Below are 20878 nucleotides of genomic sequence, written 5' to 3'. Positions count from 1 at the left end.
ATAATAACATAATGTTGAGAACCATCATTTTAAAACAAACAGATATCTTGCTGTTGTTTAACTCCATAAATGCATAAGTTTCTTCACATCTTTTATTATACTTACACATATTACACATAATTTTTTATGTCTTTTCTGCTACATGGTACATTTGAAAACATTTCCTCAAAACATGTCAAAAAATTTGATCACTATTAGCCTACGAAAGGGCAATGCTTTTCCAACATTGCTGAGATACACTGCTCACTGCACATGAACAGTTGTGGGCATAATTATGAAATGGGAGATGCTAGGATCTGCATTATATTATGCATTTATCTAATTGCCCATAGGAACTGTCCTAGAGCAGTGTCACCACCATACCAATGCACATCACACCAAATCATCTGCGGGAACTGCAGATCACACTCAACTGCCCACAGAAAGGGTCATCAACATATCAATGCCTGCAGCCCACTGTCTCCGCCAGTCTGTCTGAACACAATCAACAACTGTTGAGGTGTGGCCTAATCACACCTAGGTATTTCTGTGAGTGCTCATCTGAGCCTAGGCAATCTTAGTTCAGGTGCTGTTTGCATGTGTAACTTTGGCTCCCGGGGAATAAACCTAGCCTCTGCAAGACTGGTCTCATGTCCATTCATCAGACTGTCCGTTCCACAAAGTAGAACCTAATGGAGACAACATACACTGTGATGATGTTAATAAGGATGTGTTTACACCGTACCTTGAATCATTAAAGTCAGAAATTTTCCATCAGTATGAGTTGCTGGGGTAGCAGCAGCATCCAGTTCCAAGACTCTCTGAAAAAGACAAGACAGTGAGAAATAGATCTAGAACAGTCAATATGTGAAGCACAATACACTGGATAAGAGTTCTGTAATGTGTCTATACAGTGCTGATATGACAGTAAATTCACAGTATAGTACTTACTTGCACATATTCATAGCGCTGTTCTTTAACCCTCTCAAAAGGCACCCTGTAGACTGTGTAGCGGCTCAGGTTGGGCTGAACTCTCTGCCCAGCCTCCCCATACTCAATGAATGGTTGAGCACATGGTCAACCAATGTGGCCCTGATCCCATCTGAGACAACTGTCCGTCCTCGTCCTCTTCCTCCTCGTCCTCTTCCTCCTTGACGTCTAGCTCTTGCTTCACCATTGAGCTCCATTTTCCTCCAAAGCAGGAGAGCTCATATGTGGCCTTTTTATAGTGTTGAAGCTCTGATTTCTCAGTGAACAATTAAGGAACTAGTGTTTACACCTATGAGGAGTGGGTGCTGCCAATTGGTAAATAAAGCTTGGCATTTTGATTGTCATTGCTTTCCAAAGGAACACAAGAGATTTTAATTTTGAATGTTATGCCTAATGTAGAGACCCGTGTGTAGTGTTTTGCAAAAAGCGTGATTTAGAATTGAAAACTGAGTGTAAAGCATAAATTGTGCTTGCAATTTGGCAGACTTGGTTTAGGGATTTGGTACATGAGTTTCAGATTTCAGTGATTGCATTTCAAGTTCCAATTTTAGTGTGTAAACAATTGTGGAAAAACCGTAAGATACTGTACCTCAGGACAAAGGTGGATTTACGTGCAGCTGGGTGAACCATAGGGGGCAGTGGTGAGCCTGGATCTCCTTACTGTCCTCATTAGTATGAGTTTCTTTGATGATTTTTTGTTTGTATCCTGGTGTTCTTTTTGAATAATTCAAGAGGGTGAGACATACGCATAATATGCGAGGCTGATATTTTCCATTAACTTGTGTGGAGATTTTATTGTTTTTATAATCTAACCATATTGTACAATAAAATCACATTTTAGGATTTCTCTATATGGAACTCACTGAAGTTTGAATGCCTTTTTTCTGGGGAAGTTTGCACACCATCCTGGTTGAACAAAGTACATGGACCCAGTAAACTGGATCCCTTATAAATAGGACACAATATTTCTAAAGTATACTTAGCTAGTGTCATGTTTGCATCACATCCTACAAAAATTTAGTATTTAAATATTACATTCAAAATCATTGTAATTAGAAATCTGCAAAAAAGTTGTTTTGTAATTACATACTGAGATACTGATTTTTGATTTTCTAAACCACAAAATATTCTGCTTACATTAGCAGGCACAGCTTTAAACGCACAAACGCTCATAGTTGTCTCATGCTGTAGAATTCCGAATATTTCAGAATTAAAAATATATTTTAAAAATTCTGGCAAAATAAAAAGCCTTCGCTCAACATAGTCACATGCATGTCATGTAATTTCATGTACATTTCTCTACTGACTTGATTTTTTTATAGCTGACGTTACGTTCACTTATTGTTACTGTCAAACTGTTTTGAACAATATGTAAATGCAAGGTTGACTCTACATTAAATATTCACTTAAAGATAAGAGAAATTAAAATCCCACGTCTTTCCGCAATATATTGACCCTGCATCTTACACAAGCCTCTTACGACGCTACCAGCTGGGATGGCACGCAATTTACGTCTGGCGTAAGCAAACGTGATGACGTAAACGAGGAGGAGCGGAAGATTTGAAAGTGGCGGGCGGGATATGTGTCCTCAAGATAGGTAGCGATTAACGGCATATGTAAAAAATATACACAAAGTTAGCATTTTTAGCTAACTAACGATAAGGGATACCTGTAGTCCTTGGTTCCGTTAACCGGGGAGTGCAGTTAAAAGGGAATCGTGGAGTTTGCACTACTTAATTAAGGATTTGCCTTTGCACAGAATTGGAGTGCAAAGCCCAGAAGGTAACGCTAGCGGCTCCATAGTTCGCTCTACATACGGCCTATCTTACAAAGTGTAAATTTGAAAATAATTGTGGCTGGTTACCTAGTTAGCAAATAATGACGAATAGAATAGAATGGTGGGCAAAAGGGGGAATAGCTGACTAATTTTTAACATAAGTAGCTCGATAGTTAACGTAAACTTTCTCGTATTGTTAGCTGTTCATCCCGTTAGCCAGCATTTAAATTGTTGTGGCTAAGCAAGCTGGCTGAATGAGACATCCGACTTACCAAGACTAGATCTTTTTGTCGCATGGTTTACCTTCCCACCTTGAAGTTTACAGGGTTGGATATGCCATGTAATGTTTCCCAGATAGCAACTGCTTGACAGAGAGCTCGCTGCTTGTTTAACGTTGTGTAACGACCCCTTACCCTTTGACTCGATAACTAACGTTACTAAGCTAGCCAGTTGATACCATTGTTTCCTGTCTGTCCTGCCCGCTGATCATTTTTATAGTTAGAAAGTGTTGTTCTGTGGCTTGAATCAGTCCCGTCTTCTTGACCGGCAGAAGCACCAGCATGTCAAAGGAAGATGAGAAGGTCATTCCCGTACGTGTTGCCCTACGGTGCCGACCCCTGGTGCCCAAGGAAATCAACGAAGGCTGCCAGAGTTGCCTCACGTTCGTCCCGGGAGAGCCTCAGGTGGACCAACGTCCCCGTCATTCATGACAGGTTTTTGGGCTGTGAGGAGATGCGACAAATTCTGAAGCCCTCACAGTTCGTGAACACAGTTTCTGTCTGCATATTGCTGATAAGTCTGCTTTCTTCTCTCTTTGACATCCGTTTTTCTTACAGGTCGTTGTTGGCAATGATAAGGCATTCACATACGATTATGTTTTCGACCCAATGACTGAACAAGAAGAGGTCTTCAACACGGCTGTTTCACCGTTATTGTCTGGGCTGCTGAAAGGTAGGCAGACATGTTTTACTGCTTTCCCTGGATCCTGATGATTTACTCACAGAGCCAGTGCAGAAACATGCAGGGGAGGTATGACCTTGCAGGCGTTACTAAGGATGTGTAAATTCGTCATCATCATCATCATCATTCATTTACTTTTTGAGCCCTTTTGAAGTATACATATTTGTGCATATGTGCATGCATGTGTGCACGCATTTTCTGCAAGGTAAACTTAAGCTTACAACTACATGGAATACTGGACCCATTCACCAGTTATCTACCTGGCACAATTTTAAGTGAAAATCTCCATATACTGTCAACCTATGTGCATTTATACAGGTCTGTTTGCATGTCTCTTTGACCTGAGGAAGGCCTCAGTTGCCGTCATATCTTTATGTCTGCTCAAAAAGCTTTCTAGGATCTTCAGAGCAGTTCACCATCCTTTGCTGCAGTCTGTTGTCTTTGAAATGTTTAGATTAATGATTGATATTCTCGTGCTTGTCTGTGCTTCCCGCCGAAGGTTACAATGCCACTGTGCTGGCTTATGGACAGACCGGCTCGGGAAAGACCTTTTCAATGGGAGGGACCTACACGTCTGCCCAGGAGAACGACCCAACCGTCGGGGTCATTCCTAGAGTTATCAAGAGAATCTTCCAGGAGAAAGACAAGAGAACAGACTGTCAGTGTGCTTTGGCTGTGTCGTACCTGGAGGTAAGGACACCTGGGAGCTGCTTATTCTTTTCACCTAATTGTAGCAGCTTGTTTTCTACTGAGTTACATCCTGAGTTTTTAATCACACACAACAATAGGTTATTTAACCTTTTGTCCGGATCGGATGGCTTCAAGGGGAGATTTAGTGGAGGTGAACTTGTGTGTCCCTTGTTAATTAAACACTGTTATTGGGGCTAAAGCAGGGTCGCCCTTATGATCCTGCGGCCTTCATGTGTATGCAGGCTTAGTGAGTCTCTTAATAGGCGCTTCAGTGATATTGAAACTGATTTTAAGAATATTGGTTTGGTTTGCTACCATTTGTCTTTGGTGCTGAGCTCTGAATTCTGTTGGCAGATGTTTAGTCTTAGTAACTGGAATTCTACACTCTGAGCATGTAGGACTCCATTGGGATTTCTGCTGTGAATCTGTCAGTCAGTCAATGGATGAATTGATTTAGCAAATGTAAGACATGTCTAATCTCCAGAGGGCACATCACAGAAAATAAACGCATCAGTTATGTGAAAACCTATTTGATAAGCCATTCTTGAAATAAATATTGGCATTAGAGAGCAGCTTGATGTAAATGGCTAATTCAGACTAGTGGTGAGTGAACAGCTCATTATACGTAGGGAATTTCATTTTCAGGTTGAAAGAAAACCAGTGTACCAAGAGAGGCCCTAGTGCTGAGTTCAGTTAGTCTGCTCATTACAATCTGGCATTTAGAAACAGACCGCTTCTCTTATTGCGTGGTTATTGTTGAATGTTGTTGTTTTTTACTCCAGATATATAATGAGGAAATCCTGGACCTGCTGTGCAGCTCCAAGGACAAGCCAGCCATCAGCATTCGAGAGGATCCTAAGGAGGGCATTAAGGTGAGCAGCTTACCGCTGAGGTTACCAAACTATGCTGGGGAAATGTGCTGTGAATGGCTCCAACTGTCACTTAATATTCATCACAGAAAACTGACTGGAGGTCATTTAATTGTAATAATGCATTGGAAAAGAATGTATAACTTAGCATTAGTGAAATTTAGTATTTAGTGGTTAAGGAGCAGGATTCGTAACCGAAAGGTTGCCGGTTCAATTCCCCGCTTGGGCACTGCTGCTCTACCCTTGGGCAAGGTACCTAACCCACAACTGCCTGAGTAAATATCCAGCTGTATAAATGGATGACACTGTAAAAATCGTAAGATGTCAGTTGCTCTGGGTAAGAGCAATAAGAGTGTCTACTAAATACCAATAATGTAGTGTAATAATTAAGGGAAATAAGTTTGGGAACCCTGAGCACAATTCTCAAGCTTAAGGGACAGAGCCATGGCTTCCTTTAACAAAGAAACAATGAGGGCAAGCCATGCCCCTTCCCAAAAAAGATCCCTGTTTGTTTTTTGTTTTGTTTGTTTTTTTTGAATGTGTGCCTGGCATGTCCCTCCAGATCGTTGGCCTGATGGAGAAGGAGGTGTTTAGTGCCCAGCAGATGGTGGGGTGCCTGGAGGTGGGGAACACCGCCCGCACGGTGGGCTCAACCGCCATGAACGCCGCGTCGTCCCGCTCCCACGCCATCTTCACCATCACCTTTGAGCAGCGGGCCGGCGGAGACAAGTGAGCCACACCCCTTGCTGCTGATTGGCTGACAGGAGCGGCACACTTAGGGACTAATCAAATCTTGCCTGTTGTCGATTGTTTCCAAAATGCGAAAGTCCTGTCAGCCAATTGGCAGCAGACCCTTAATGAAAAAAATGTTGTTTTTTTTTATAGACCATTTTCACAGTAGCTTTACCACAAAGCAGGATATGAAAACAGAAATTCAGTTGGGGGGAAGCTGGGGTATGATTTCCTGAGGCCAGGAAAAGCACAATTGTGAGAAATGTGGGGTGTTGCCCTTTAAAAGGGTAACCAAAGCATCCTGCTCTCTCATTTTGGTGCTGACCTGTCGTTGCGTAGGGGCGACTCCATGGTCTCCAAACTCCACCTGGTGGACCTGGCTGGCTCTGAGAGACAGAAGAAAACGAAGGCGGAGGGAGAACGGCTGAAAGAAGGTGAGCTGACTGCGCGAGCGGACAGTGTGGTGTTTCTGTAGACCTGGCAGCCACGGCTCTGATGTCTCCTCTGTTTCAGGGATCAGCATCAACCGAGGTCTGCTGTCACTGGGCAATGTGATCAGCGCCCTGGGTGACGAAAGCAAGAAGGGGACCTTTGTGCCGTACAGGGACTCGAAGCTGACCCGCCTACTGCAGGGTGAGGGACTGCACTGATTGGCTGATACTTTTTTAATTACATTACATGCATTTAGCAGATGCTCTTATCCAGAGCAACTTCCATCACAATAGAACAAAGTTATACATAAAGTGTAGAAAGTCACCTTGAGTTCAGCAAGTCGACATATCTATGAAATTCTTCGTCATGTAAATGAGGGCAGCACTGTAGCATGGTGGTTAAGGAGCAGGACTTGTAACTGGAAGGTTGCCGGTTTGATTCCCCATGGAGGCTGTGCTGCTGTACCCTTGGGCAAGGTACTTAACCCACAATTGCCTCAGTAAATATCCAGCTGTATAAATGGATAACATTGTAAAAAAAAATTTAACTGATGTAACTCACTCTGGATAAGAGTGTCTGCTAAACGCCAGTCATGTAATAATAATAATGATACATTTCGCTGCTGCATTGAGAATTCGCGCTTGGCTCTTGCTCGTTTTCTCATGCCTTGTAAATGATGGTCAGATTCTCTGGGAGGAAACAGCCACACCTTAATGATCGCCTGCGTCAGCCCGGCGGACTCCAACATCGAGGAGACCATCAACACGCTGCGCTACGCGGACCGGGCCCGCAAAATCAAAAACAAGCCCATCGTCAACGTGGACCCACGTTCGGCTGAGATGAAGCGCTTGAAGCAGCAGGTATGCGAGTGATTGAAGCAGCACTGGCTTGAAGTAATGCTCTAGTCATGAGTCATGAGCAAGTTTACTCCGCCCTGGCCCTGGAGCGCTGCAGTTCAGCCTGTCTTCCCAGGTCTCCTGCTAATACTAATAGAACAGAGGAGACAAGCGGACGATAAACTGGCTGAGTCAACATTAGCTGACGCACGATTAGTTGCATTCAGAGTTTAATTGCTTGGGTGGGATGAAAATGTGCACACACTTGCACTCCAGGAGCAGTGTTGAATGGTATTAGAGATCCTGGATTAAAATTCCTTTCAAAACTTTTCTTGCTTGAGCTGGATATATTACATAAAAATGAGCTGAAATGCAGTACAGAATTTTATTTATTTATTTTTATTTTTTGCAAGAAGTGACTCTTGTGTGGATTTTTTCTTGGGGTTAGTTTGACCCTGCCTAAACACTGGCATTTAACTTATGTAAAGGCATTTAAAATAAATGAATGTAGCAGTTAATTTTCCTCTGAGGGTGGGGATAATTTCATTTGAGAAAACATACTCCATGGTGTGGCACTAATCCCTTATAATATCTACAAGAAGAGCACAGCTGTCTTTTTAGATGCGGATAAAGTTGTGAAGTAATGCCAATAACAGCGTCGGCCCATCCACAGAATACCAAAGATTTAAAATCTCAAGAAGGAAATGCTGAGGTGTGACAGAACACTTTCCTTCATTAGAGCACCCCTCTACGCCTCCTCTGAAGAAAAATGATCCTCGTAGTTTAACGAACATTGTAACATAACCCTCTTTCATGTAACCATGAAGCAGAATTTTATATCGCATTCATTTCATGTATTTGTAGAACAGTATTTACTTGTTGGTGATTAAAATACCACAGCCTCTAAAGTAGGAGATGGTGACCCCTTTCTGTTTGAACTGTGTTCTGACTCTGTGTTGAGATGTCAGTCAGCAGCACTGATGGCATTATTTGATGTCTGGTTGGTCTTGTAGGTCCAGGAGCTTCAGGTGTTGCTGCTACACGCAAGGGGGGGCGTGGCTCCGGTGCTCTCTGGGTAAGGACAGGTTTGCTCTCGTAGCTCGGACATCCGTGGTGTCCTAAAACAGAAATCTGGTTGAGTTACAGTCTCTGTATTTTAATACAATAATAATAACGTGCTTATCACATGATGCTGAGAATTATGTGAAAAGTGCTTATCCTTCTGACAATGCTTCATATATTACAGTAGAATCTCCAACATACAATCACCAGGGTTCTGTAGAGACAGGATTAGTTGCTAAACTAAGTTGCTTGTAGGACAATTGTGGGTGTTTCCTGTAGCTTATACTAGAAGTTACTCATTGTAACTGTAATTAGTTTGAGGGGTTTCATATGAATGTATAAAATTGTACCAAGCATTTCAAGATAAAACATGCTTGATACACAAGAAAGAATATTAAATGATATTTTAGTGTATTGAGAGTACATTATAAACATTTAGTGGTTTACGAAGTTAGTGGCACAAACATTTTAAGGCTATAAGAGGAACCTCCATCCTCACAGTTTCAGTAACTGTGGGCTCTGTTTTGGTTTTACAGGATACTGAATAAGTTACTGTTTGGCTCAAACACGACACAAGATGCATTCTGACAAGCCTTTGCGATTTAATTATTTTTGGATGGGACCTTACATGTTGCATATTCCCGTCCTCCAGATCTGAGCCTGCTGAAAATGTGTCGAAGATCTTGGAGAGGAACCGCTGTCTGCAGGACGAGAACAACAAGCTGAGCCGGGAGCTGAGTGAGGCTGTGGGCCAGACTGCCCAGATGTTCGAGAGGGTGCTCATGGTGAGAACCTGCATGGTGCCCCCTGCTGTGCTGCTTGGGCATTACACCTCACCATGCACCACTGCACTGATCACTGAATACTTCCACAGAGAAAAACACACCACCTTCTACTATTTACCTCATTATTCTGCTAATTACCTAATCATATAGCAGTAATATAGATTATAAACCACTGTGGCTATCCAAAGCCCTGTTTTCCCAGTGTAAAGATAAAATAAATGTGCTCTCCAATGCAGTAGAGAAGACACATCATTTCCCTTTAATGTTAATGATAAACTCTAATCACTTTGTTATAGGGGTGACTCCTTTTGTAGCGCCCACACTGTATTGCAATTTAGCTGTAAGAAAATGCTGCAGATGAACACAGTGCCTTTAAATGTGCCTCTGGCTGCTTGACTGTTTTAAAAGAGGCGTGTTGAGTGCACCGGACCTCCTCGAGTTCTGTGTATTGTCAGCACATTTCCTTTTGATGAGATGGATTCTCAAAGAAACTCACTTGACATTTTTTTTTTTTTTTTTTTGCTTTAACAGACCGAACAAGCCAATGAGAAGCTTCAAAGTAAACTGGAGGAACTGAAGCAGCACGCGGCGTAAGTGTGAATGTTTGCCAACCTGACATTTAGCTTCAATCCCCTCTCCTCGTCCCTTCAAATGTCAGCCTGAGTCAACAGGACCGCGTTGTAGTTAGTACAGCGTTCCTGTGGGTTATGGGTCATCGGTAAGTTCCCTGGGTGGGACACTTTTATCTGTTGTCTCAATAATGAAATCTTGCACTACAGAAGTGTGTGTATATATATATATATACACTTACACTTACACTGTGATACTATATATAGTATCACAGTGTAAGCATAGACAGCTTTTTAGTTGGCCTAAGACAGCATGCCGGCAAGTTAAGAACAAATATATAATGATGTGTTCTTGCTGCAGTTGTAAGGTTGACCTGCAGAGGGTGGTAGAGACCCTGGAGGACCAGGAGCTGAAAGAAAATGTGGAGGTGATCCGCAATCTGCAGCAAGTCATCGTGCACCTGCAGGTACGGGGCGAACGATGGAGCAGCTAGGGGTCACACGGTGCATCTGCTGCCATATTCACTGAATGTAATGTCATGCTTTATGTATTTGGATGGCAGAATAATATTCATTGCCAGTTATATTTCTCATGAATTTGTCTGTAATTTCAGTCTCAAAATTCTGCATGTTAAATGACCAGAAAGTGGGACAGTGACATTCGGTTCTTGATTATATTTTACCTCTCGAAATGAAGGGTGCTGGGAATAAGCGGAGATGTTAAGTATCTGTTTGAACTTGAGGGAGAGTTCTCCTCCTCGCGGACCTTCTCTGACTGTCTGTCCCCCGTTTCTTCAGGACGAGAGTGCCGGGATAGCGGCCTCTATAGAGGCGATGGCCGTGCAGGAGTGCCACACTCCAGGCTCGCACAGAGAGCGCGGTGTCTCCACAGAGACAGGAAACGGGACCCCCACGGAGGATTCGGTGAGTTCATCCGCATTCACGGTGGCCGGGTTCGGTACCGGCGCGGTCCGTAAATTCGGGCTCTGACGCCAGCCCCTCTCTCCTCCCTCCCGGCAGGGCGACAGCGGCGCGGCGGCGGGCAAATGCTCCCCGGAGGCCTTCGCTACCCAGCATGCCCTGCGGCAGGCGCAGATGTCTAAGGAGCTGATCGAGCTCAACAAAGTCCTGGCTCTGAAGGAGGCCTTTGTCAAGAAAATGTGCCAGAACGACAGCCATCTGGAGCCCATGCAGACCGAGCACCAGGTAAGAGATGGCCGGTCGCCAAGGTGACCGCAAGGTGCCCGAAAGGAGCCAAGCGGGCAAGGAATGCGAGTCGTGTTGTTTTCCTGGAATTCTCCTCAGGGCTGACAGAGCAAAGTGCAGTGCACGCTGCTTCATCCTGGATGTTATCCCTCGGGTCACTCCAAAGGAAGCACGGCATTGGACTGCGGACTGCGAAATTGGACACTATTCAATGTGTGATTGAAGCTAAGCTAGCTTCAGTCACGTAGCTAATGTACCTAAGTGACTTTTTTGTTCTGAGCAGACCTTCATCGTGAAACCGGGCCTTTTGTCTTTCCTGTTGTTGAAAATGGATGGCTTCCGTTGCTTTACGGTTTCAGTGTTGCTAGTTTGGCTCCCGCATCATCTTTGGGGCCGCGGGGTGAAGCCTAATGTGTAACCTGCACCCCCCCCAACCTTTTTCCACAGGAGAACATCAAGAGCCTGCAGGGCGCCGTCTCATCTCTCCAGAAGGAAAAGGAGGACCTCATCCTGGCTCTCCACTCAGCAAAGAAAGACACCAATCAGGCCAAGTAAGAGCTCCTCTCCCCTTCGGTGACCCCCGCTCCACACATCCACGGGCAGTGCAGTCCCAGTGCACTCTTTGATCAGGAGCAGGGGGTTATCCATTTCCTGCTAGCAATTTAAAATTTCCTTTTCTCTTTCTCCCCCCTTGTCTCCTGTGGGTTTCAGAGCGGCTGCACAGTGCCTCTACTGTAGGTTTCTAATTGGCTGAGCCGGAACAGAAGATTAATGGGACTGTCTATTAAAACAGATAAAAGAGGATGTTTCTGAATTCTTGTCTGGAAGTCTGTGATAAGATGGGACAGACCGTGGGGTCATGAGGGTGCATTTTTTTAACGAAGCTTCCACGAGTATTCAGTTGACTTTCTAACACTGAATGGGGGTCCTCTTAAATGTTTTCTTCGTATTTTTTGCCGTTTTGACTTCAGTTTTGTAATCAACGTGTTCTCGGCTGCCTCTTAATTTGTGATGTCAGAACTCACACGCAGAAACGCGGTTTAATTTGCTGAAATGGCATTGAACAGACAGTGATTGTATAGTGATATTCATTTGTGTATTTTCAAGGCCAGCTGGTTTAACCCCTGTTTCGGCAACAACATGCACTCAGTCCAGAAATTTAAAATCCATTCTTCCTTGAAATTGCAGTTATTACAGAATACCATTTGCCAGTTGAGTGAAAATCAGTGTCGTAATATATTAGTATTTTTACTATAAATGTCAGTTTTACCTTCTACCTGTTAGTTGAAGCTGTGTGAAATTGTGTGCTGGCTTGCGAGGGGGGTGGGGTTTGGATGACGGACGTCTCCGTTCCCCGCAGGCTGAGCGAACAGCGCAGGAAGAGGCTGCAGGAGCTGGAGGGCCAGATCACCGAGCTGAAGAAGAAGCTGCAGGAGCAGGCCAAGCTGCTCAAGCTCAAGGAGACGTCCGTGCGCAACGTGGCCAAGCTCAACCAGGAGATCCAGGTGCGCACACCTGCACCAACACAGCCGCCCCTGCGACAGACAGTCGCCGTTAAGGCCCCGAATGTGAATTCCTGCATTTACGTGTTGAGTTATGTGTTGTTGGGGATGTTGCCAAGGTGAAAGTGCTCTGTGCACACAGATCATTATGCTTGTACCACAAATTTAGAATTAATAGTGCTGTATATCACAGCTACATGGGCCAATAATTAAAGTAAGTGCTAAGCCAACGCCTTAGACGTTTAGTGCCTGGTGTATATTCTTGTTTTTGCTGGTATGTAAGAGCATGTGTTGCAGTGTGTTGAAAGGGTTTCGAATGCTTTTGTGTTGTGCAGGCTATGAAGTCACAGCGTGTGCAGCTGATGAAGCAGATGAAGGAGGACTCGGAGAAGTTCCGCCAGTGGAAACAGAAAAAGGACAAGGAGGTGTTACAGCTCAAGGAGAAGGTGTGGCAATGTGTGCTAAACCTGTCTTGTTCTGAAACTGTTAGAGCCATGTCTGTTTCCTATAATGGTCAGCAGTAGACCCAGGTTGTCATGTCTTTGCTCTGAATGTTTAGATCCACTCCTGTTTCCTGTAATTGTCATCATCAGTCTCTGATTGTCAGTTCTTGAAACCATTACAGCCGTGTCTGCTTCCTATAACAGTCATTGGCAGGCCTTGATTGTCAGTTCTTGTTCTGAAGCTGTTACAGCCATGTCAGATCCGATAATGGTCATCAGCAGGCCTTCATTACCTGGCTTCAGATGATATATATATATATATATATATATATATATATATATATATATATATATATATATATATATATATATATATAATTTTTTTTTTTTTTTTTGTGATGTGAGTTAAACCTGCAACGGATCTTAACTGTAACAGCTAGTTTCTGTTTGCCACATTCACTGCGTTTGGCAGAATTAGGTGTATTTATGGGGCCAATGAAGGAGGGAGTAGCTTGGCACAAAAGCAAGTAAACTGTTGTGGATCTCCCACAAACACAAATGATTTTCAAAGTAGGCATGGAACGTTTCCAACCAGACAAAGGCAGCTCTCCCTGCATCAGAGAATTGAGTGTGAAGTTGTGTCATTCCCCCCAGCGTCTCTTCTTAACTCAGTGAATGAAAATGGCAAATCGTGGGGAATAAGAGACCCGCTGAATATCTAAATTTACAGGCCAAACGTTGAAGGGCGATATTGAGATCTGTCAGGTTGGATTGTTTCGCCACTTGGCTTTCTAACTAGCTAAACTTCTAAAAAGTGGTAGAGATCTAATGCCCTTACATAGCTAAATGCACCACATAGTAATTTAAGGAAATGCAGTTCATTTTTCAGACAGGCCTGTGCCCACTGGGGCTGACCACCCACAGGTCAACGTAGCTGGTAATACTTTCTCTGTGCGTCTTCATTATAAGGTGGGTGAACATTTTTTTGTTGCTGTTTCCAAACAACCACAGGACCGCAAGCGTCAGTATGAGATGGTAAAGCTGGAGAGAGACTTTGAGAAACAGGCCAACGTCCTACGGCGTAAAACGGAAGAGGTGAGGGCACCTTTCATCTCTAATCTCTGTCAGTCATTTTCATTGATGTTACATCACATTGCATTATTGCCATTCAGCAGATGCTCTTATCCGGAGCATCTTACATAGGTTACGATTTTTACATGGATGTTTTGCTGAGGCAATTCTGGGTTAAGCAAGGGAGTGGGAGTGCCAAGGGAGTGCCCCAGTGGGGAATCGAGCCAGCAGCCTTTTGTTTCTGAATCCTGCTCCTTACCACTATGCTACACTGCCACCCAGATGTACAGTATCTCCAAGGCTGATTCAAGATAAAAAGGCCTGAATTATTTTCTTACATATTTTACTGGTATTTAACTATTGTTAATTATTGTTTTCAGATTATTTTAAGACTCAGTAATTAATGTATCACCATCTTTTTCATGTTTCTGCAAATGTGATCATGAAATATTTGTATTTCATTGGCCTGCTGTAATTATGTGTGTGAAAGGATTCTCACTTCTGTCTAAATGAATCACAGGATTTGATGAGCTGAGAATAAAAAATAACATGTAGGTCCAGGATGGGATTCTTTCAGAAGATGGAATGAGATGACTATGGGTTGGGAGGGAGTATGGGAAAGGATGGGACAGTAGTATTGGACAGGCTGACTTGGCAGTATCTGACAGGGTCGGAGTGGGATATTGGACAGGATGGCATGGTTCTATTGGACAGGGAGGGACAGCAGCATTGGACAGGATGACATTGTAATATTGGACAGAATGAAATGAAAGGAGTATTGAGCAGACCTATTACAGTATGATAAACTGTATTGGCAGTGATGTTAGGCTATGGGAGGTCAGCACATCTGATTGGTTGGTTGAACAGGAGGCTTGTGGAAGTTTGATGTCAGTCCGTGTTTAACAACCGCTGTTGTGATGTCAGGCGGCGGCGGCGAACAAGCGTCTGAAGGATGCCCTGATGAAGAGGAACGAGGCAGCCGAAAAGCGCAAAGAGACTCAGAACCGGGGGATGGAGGGCGCTGCTAGCAGAGTGAAGGTACCGACGCTCCGTCAGACTCCGGCCAGGCCGGACACGTGCTTACAGGAACGGCAGGGTTAGCCTGTCCTCGCGCGTTCTCATCTGGCCAGCTTGTGTCTTTTGGAGTGAATAAATGCGTGAATGTGAAGTGTGAGTTGTCGGACTGTGAGCGCTGTTCGCGGTGGCCCACAGAGCTGGCTGCAGAGCGAGGTGGAGGTGCTGGTGAGCACGGAGGAGGCGCGGCGCCACCTGCAGGACCTGCTGGAGGACAGGAAGATCCTGGCCGAGGAGATCTCCCACCTCAAAGAGCGCATCGAGGCGGGCGAGCGCTCCTCTGCCAAAGTCCGGGTGAGTGTGCCAAGACCCGCTGCGTGCCGCTCTTTCAGCAAAAAGGCAGACGTCTAACCAGTGTGGGAACGCTTGCTTTCTTCTCTTTTTAAGAAGGTTTTGGTTTTCTGAAAATTTCTAATTCCTGCGCTTAGCTGTAATTTTGCAGGCCAGCCTACACACTAGTTGTTCTGCTTGTGTGTGAGTCTGCCGTGTGACCTATTGTTTTACCACCCCTTTCCCCCTAGCGACGCACATTTACCATCTCAGAGTTGGAAAACCAGGGGGAGCTGGAGGCCTCCCTGGGGAAGCAGGTGGAGAACCTGGAGACGGAGATGGGATTGAGGTGAGCTTTCCGAACGGGTAGAGGGTTGGCTCAGCGTCGAGTGGTGCAGCGCCATTACGCTCACGGCCGTCTGTTACACTCCGTCCAGGAGCGCCCAGATCGCCGACCTGCAGCAGAAGGTGCTGGACGCGGACAACGAGGGGCGGGTGAAGCAGCGCTGGGACAACATCGCCACCATCGTGGAGGCCAAGTGCGCCCTCAAGTTCCTCATGTCGGAGGTCAGAACGGGATTGAGGGAACGGAGCGTGGCCCCGCTACGGGAAAAACTCATTTTGTCACATTACAGGGAATAGTTTGGTGTTGAATTGGAGTGTTATGCATGCGTGTTGATTGGTACTTTCCCTCCAGTCTCCAGTATCCACATAAAGCACTTGACTCTTATCTCCCTCGCTGTGGCTTTTCTCACCTCTGCAGCTGGTGTCGGCGAAGGTGATGACAGCCAAGCTGGAGAACGACCTGAGGCAGGAGCAGGCGAACTACAGCGACCTGCAGAAGGTGTTGAGTGATGAGAGGAAGCTCATGTCCACCATGGACATGGAGCACCAGAGCCACCTGGTGGAACTGGAGCAGAGACACCAGGAGAAGGTGAGCTGCGGGTCCCCGGGCCCTTGTCATGTGACGGGGGGTGGTATGTGTCACTCGAAATGGCCACTTTATAAACTAAACAGCTACTTTTAAGGCGTGCTCAAACTAGTGTGCCAAAAAACCCAGCTCCTTGGTGTAGGGTAGTTGCCTGCCTGCTGCCTGAACCTGACTGAATGGTAACAAATGGCGGTCTGTAGCAAGCGCACTGTATCAGTGAGCCCCTGTGCTTTTCAGATGCAGCTGTGTTCTGTGAGAAGCTGCCTGTGGCATGTGCTTAGTGAAAAGTCCCTTTCGTGGTCTGGCACTGCGATTGTTAACCCTGCCGCCGTCTCCCCAGGTTCTGTACCTTCTGAGCCAGCTACAGAATAAGCCTGTGACAGCGGAGGCCGAGGAGAGCGAGAAGGAGGGGGAGACGTCGAAGCGAGAGAGGGAGCTGCTGCAGCGTCTGAAGTTCCAGGTGAGTCCAGTCCAGCCTGACAGCCCTCTGTCTGCCTGCCTGCCACTGTCCTGGCTGGCATACCGAAGCAGGCCCTCCCACACCGTGACCTGGGAGTGGCTTCACTGAAGCTCCGTAACTCGGTAGATACGCCACTGGCACTTCCTGGCCTAAAAGTGTCTCTCTTAGCGTTTGGTAATATGGGAGTGACTTCATTAGTTCTCTATAACCTGAGCGGTTTCCACAGTCAGCGAAGTCGGGACAGCCCAGTCTATCGGTAACCCTGAAAAAGCACAGGAAAAATTAGTGATAACAGGCTAGGTAAAGTTAATACAACATTACAAAAAGATGAAATGATTACTGCATTGGCATCCTAGATGAATAATCTCCCTCCTAAGGAGCTTGGGTTGTCCAGTCAGCAGAACTGTTCCAATTCCAGTGCATAACAATATATTCACAAATCAAATAATTAAAGGAAAGTACCATACTGTCTAGCCATGATTGTCTTACTGGACATGACATATGAATGCTAAACGTTTGATATTTGACATATTCCAATATGCGGGTTGACAGACCTAGACAAATGCTGACCAGGGAGTGCCTTCATTAGCACTCTGTGACCTGAGTGTACCTTTGTTAACGATCCTTAACCTGAGTGGTGCTGCCTTGGGCTAAACCACCTTTGTAGAGGCGGACGAACTTGCTGGCTGCGTTAGTGACAAGTGCTGGGTGATTCTGCCAACAGGAGGAAGAGATTGAGAAGATGAAGGAGCTGAGTGAGCAGAATCAGAGGCTGATGGAGGAGAATGAGCAGCACAAGCAGGTAGATGCGAGGGGACAAGGAGCTTATCATCAACAGTGTGTGAGGGGATGAGACAGCTTTACTAATATCCTGCCTGAGTTCGCATGATATTTTACTTGGCTTTCTAAAGCCACACCAGGTTGTGTGCCATGAGTTTGGTTGAGATGACAGACCGCAGAGCTGGTTCATTTCTGCGTGTTTTTGCGCTGGCCCTCTCATGCTGTTTCCATGTTTGTCCGCAGAAATTTGCATTGCTTCAGGTGGCCAGCGCAAAGAAAATGTCAGTTCTGTTACCAGCGTCAAGTCAGTCCCCGGACACATCCTTCGAGTACATCCCGCCGAAGGTAAGCCCGGTGTGCGAGTCCCGCGGGTTGCAGATGAAGTTGTAGGTTTCTGCCGCTGTCCTGATGGTCCGTCATCACCTTGTCCCCCCCCCCCCAAAGCCAAAGGGTCGTCGATTCACCACGGCCAAAGCGAACAGATTCACCTCCACCATCGACGTCGATGAGCTGGTGTCCCCCTCGGAGTCTGAGGATGAGGACAAGATCGAAGAGTGGGTCCCTGAGAAGAACAAAGGGCGCAAAAACACCAGGAAAAGTAAAGCAACGGGGGTAAGTGGACACTGAGAGAATCAGCATGAGGTTATGCTTCCACACAGAAGCGTCTTTTATACCTAGCCCCATGTAAAGAGGTTTGTGTGAAGCCAGATGCATAACTGATTGACTTTATTTACCTTCATAAATTAAAAGCCAATAACGTTTATCCTAGCTATCTATATTCTAATTGTGCTGTTCAGGAAATGGAGTACAGTGTTACAATTGATTTATCTCAGTGTATGTGTTATATTTCTGGCTTATTAGCAAGCAGGCTGACAGAATTTTATGACTACAATTTGACCGTGCTAACAGTGCTAGCTAGCTCTTTTACAACGTGTGTGTGCGTGTGTCTGTCTCTCTCTGTGTCTGTGTCTGTGTGTGTGCGTGTGTCTGTGTGTGCGTGTGTCTGTGTGTGCGTGTGTCTGTGTGTGCGTGTGTCTGTGTGCGTGTGTCTGTGTGTGTGTGTGCGCGTGTGTCTGTGTGTGTGTACGCGTATGTGTGCGCGTGTGTGTGTGCGCGCTTTTGCCGCTTCTGCAGTGTGCCTGCAAGGGGCGCTGTGGCAACAAAATGTGCCGCTGCCGCAAGGGGAAGGTGGCCTGCGGGGAGAACTGCCACTGCGACCACGAGAAGTGCCGCAACTTGGAGCACCTGCTGTCCAGCGTGGTAAGAGAGGCTAGGCCAGGCCGCACACACATTACGTTACATTATTGGCATTTAGCAGATGCAACTTACATCAGTTAGTTTTTTTTTTTTTTACAATGTTATCCATTTATACAGCTGGATATTTACTGAGGCAATTGGGGGTTAAGTACCTTGCCCAAGGGTACAGCAGCAGTGCCCCAGCAGGGAATTGAACCGGTAGCCTTTTCGGTTACAAGTCCTGCTCCTTAACCACAATCCTACACTGCTGCCAAATACATGAATGAACTTTATTGATCAAAAGCTGCAACGGGGGGGACTCGAACCTTGATCTCCATGAAGATTGCAGCCTTAATCCAGCATGTTATACCGCTGGGCCACTTTAACGTCTTACACACACTGTGGACACAGTTTACCACAACCACAGAGCAGCTGTGAAATGTGTCCCTCTTTGCTGACAAATTCAGGACTCGAGTGAGATGGAGGATAGGTCGAAAGATTCGGTGTTCACCCCTCAGGACCCCACTGCGGTGAGTCCCACGGACTGCACCTTCTTCAAACCCCCCTGCGTCACACCCACCTTGAAGGTAGGTGACTCTTAAGTGCACTCCGACTAGCACGTGTTCAGGTAACTTCATCAGCCATGTTCAGTTCTTTTACCCTATTCAGTTTCAATATAATAAATTCAATAATTTAATTTCAGGAATCACATCACAAATAATAATTATGGTAAAATGTCTTAAACTGCATAGTACTCAATAGCTATGTATTTAGAGACAGTTTTTGCATAAAATACAAACTCTGAGCAATCTTGCGGTTTCTTTCATCAGTATATTGTTCTTTCCATTTTATCCAGGATCACCGTAGTACAATATTATATGCAACAGGCTGCTGACTCACTCCATATTAAACATCAGGGCTTTGATTTTCTTCCCTCCCATTGTTGGTGTTCTGATGGATCTCTTCTTGGATACATGCAGATGTTTTCAGAACGCTTAATTTTGAATATCTTCCTTCCCTCTGTGAAAGATAACTTTATTTAATGATACTATCAGAACAGGGCCCCGGCCCATGCAGTGCCCCTGTTAGCCCTGCATTAGGAAAAACACTACAGCAAGGCCTCTGTCTTGCATCTTCTCACGGCAGTACACATTGTAGTGATCACTCGGCATTTGGAAATAATGCGGTTGATCTGTGACGTGGCACAAAACTCAAAACTGTTGTACGTTGTCGTTAGAATGATTACATTTTCTAACTTACTCGATTTAACTGTTAGAAACCTTTTGTGTGTTTGTCTGCCCACTTCAGTTCTGAATGGCACATCTGTCAGAACAGCGGTAGGGAGGGAAAGGAGTGAACAGCAACAGCCAGACATAGTGAAAACACCCATGGGAATTGCATGAGGCTTTAACTAGCATTTTTGAATTTGGACGTGGGTGGCCAGCAGACCTCAAGCTGGTGACAACCTGCTGACAGTTTGCAGTTTTCCCCCCCTCCAGCATGTTTTCACAATAACCTGTCATTTTATTCTGTATTGAGTACAATACAGACTACGGTCAACAGCCTATAGGGGGCGCTGCACATCAGAAAGATGGCAAGTCAGGCATCGCTTAGTGTAGGGCCAATCAATAGTGAGATATGCATGTGAGTTTATACTCTGATGGATGTGATATATATACGTCTGAAGGGGCAGATGGCGTTCAGTGAAGTGGGGTGCGAGGACGAGGAGGCAGTGTTTAGCAGGAGTGAACACAGACGGTTTCTACATGTCGGACTGTAAAATCGAACGTTCCCAGGTGCTGATGGAGAGCGGGGAAACGGCGCAGCTTCCTCCCGACCTGAAGCTGGAGAGGAAGCCGGGCGCGGCGGAGGACGATGAGGAGGGGGACGAGGGGGATGTGAGCAGGATCAGCTTCTTGAAAAAGAAGAAGCGCATTCTGACCAACAGCCAGAACAGCTTCTTCTCGGGGTGCACGCCCATACGGGAGGAGGTCTGAGGGAAGCCCCGGCCCAGCACTGTCCAGTCAATGTGGCCTGTTAGTGTTGTCATTTCTTCGTCTTTTCACGATCTCGTCTTTTTAAACGTCTACATGTCTCGTGAATAGAACATAGCTCTGTCGATTTCTAAACTTTGATCTTTTTACTTCTTTTATAAAGTTTTACACAAGAGCACCATTGTATTGTGAACCACAATGTTTGACCTCTGACGCCTTTTTAAATGTTT

At 45.4% G+C, this 20878-nt stretch overlaps 1 protein-coding gene across 1 annotated transcript; it reads left to right on the top strand.

Annotated features, from left to right (window-relative positions):
- Positions 1-3306: 3306 nt before the first annotated feature.
- Positions 3307-20651, top strand: kif4 (kinesin family member 4). Its single transcript, XM_036523904.1, has 30 exons — positions 3307-3429; positions 3583-3697; positions 4206-4396; positions 5179-5268; positions 5828-5994; positions 6337-6431; positions 6511-6630; positions 7114-7289; positions 8279-8340; positions 8980-9112; positions 9644-9702; positions 10043-10148; positions 10480-10605; positions 10702-10887; positions 11335-11438; positions 12248-12392; positions 12725-12835; positions 13844-13927; positions 14828-14941; positions 15116-15271; positions 15499-15596; positions 15685-15814; positions 16011-16181; positions 16519-16638; positions 17363-17440; positions 17662-17763; positions 17863-18030; positions 18553-18678; positions 19122-19241; positions 20451-20651. The coding sequence occupies exons 1-30, from the start codon at positions 3307-3309 to the stop codon at positions 20649-20651; spliced, it is 3777 nt and encodes a 1258-aa protein (XP_036379797.1).
- The last annotated feature ends 227 nt before the right edge of the window (positions 20652-20878 follow it).

This window comes from Megalops cyprinoides, chromosome 3, assembly GCF_013368585.1.
Source record: "Megalops cyprinoides isolate fMegCyp1 chromosome 3, fMegCyp1.pri, whole genome shotgun sequence".
Classification (NCBI taxonomy): domain Eukaryota; kingdom Metazoa; phylum Chordata; class Actinopteri; order Elopiformes; family Megalopidae; genus Megalops; species Megalops cyprinoides.
This window is presented reverse-complemented; position numbering and strand designations above follow the sequence as displayed.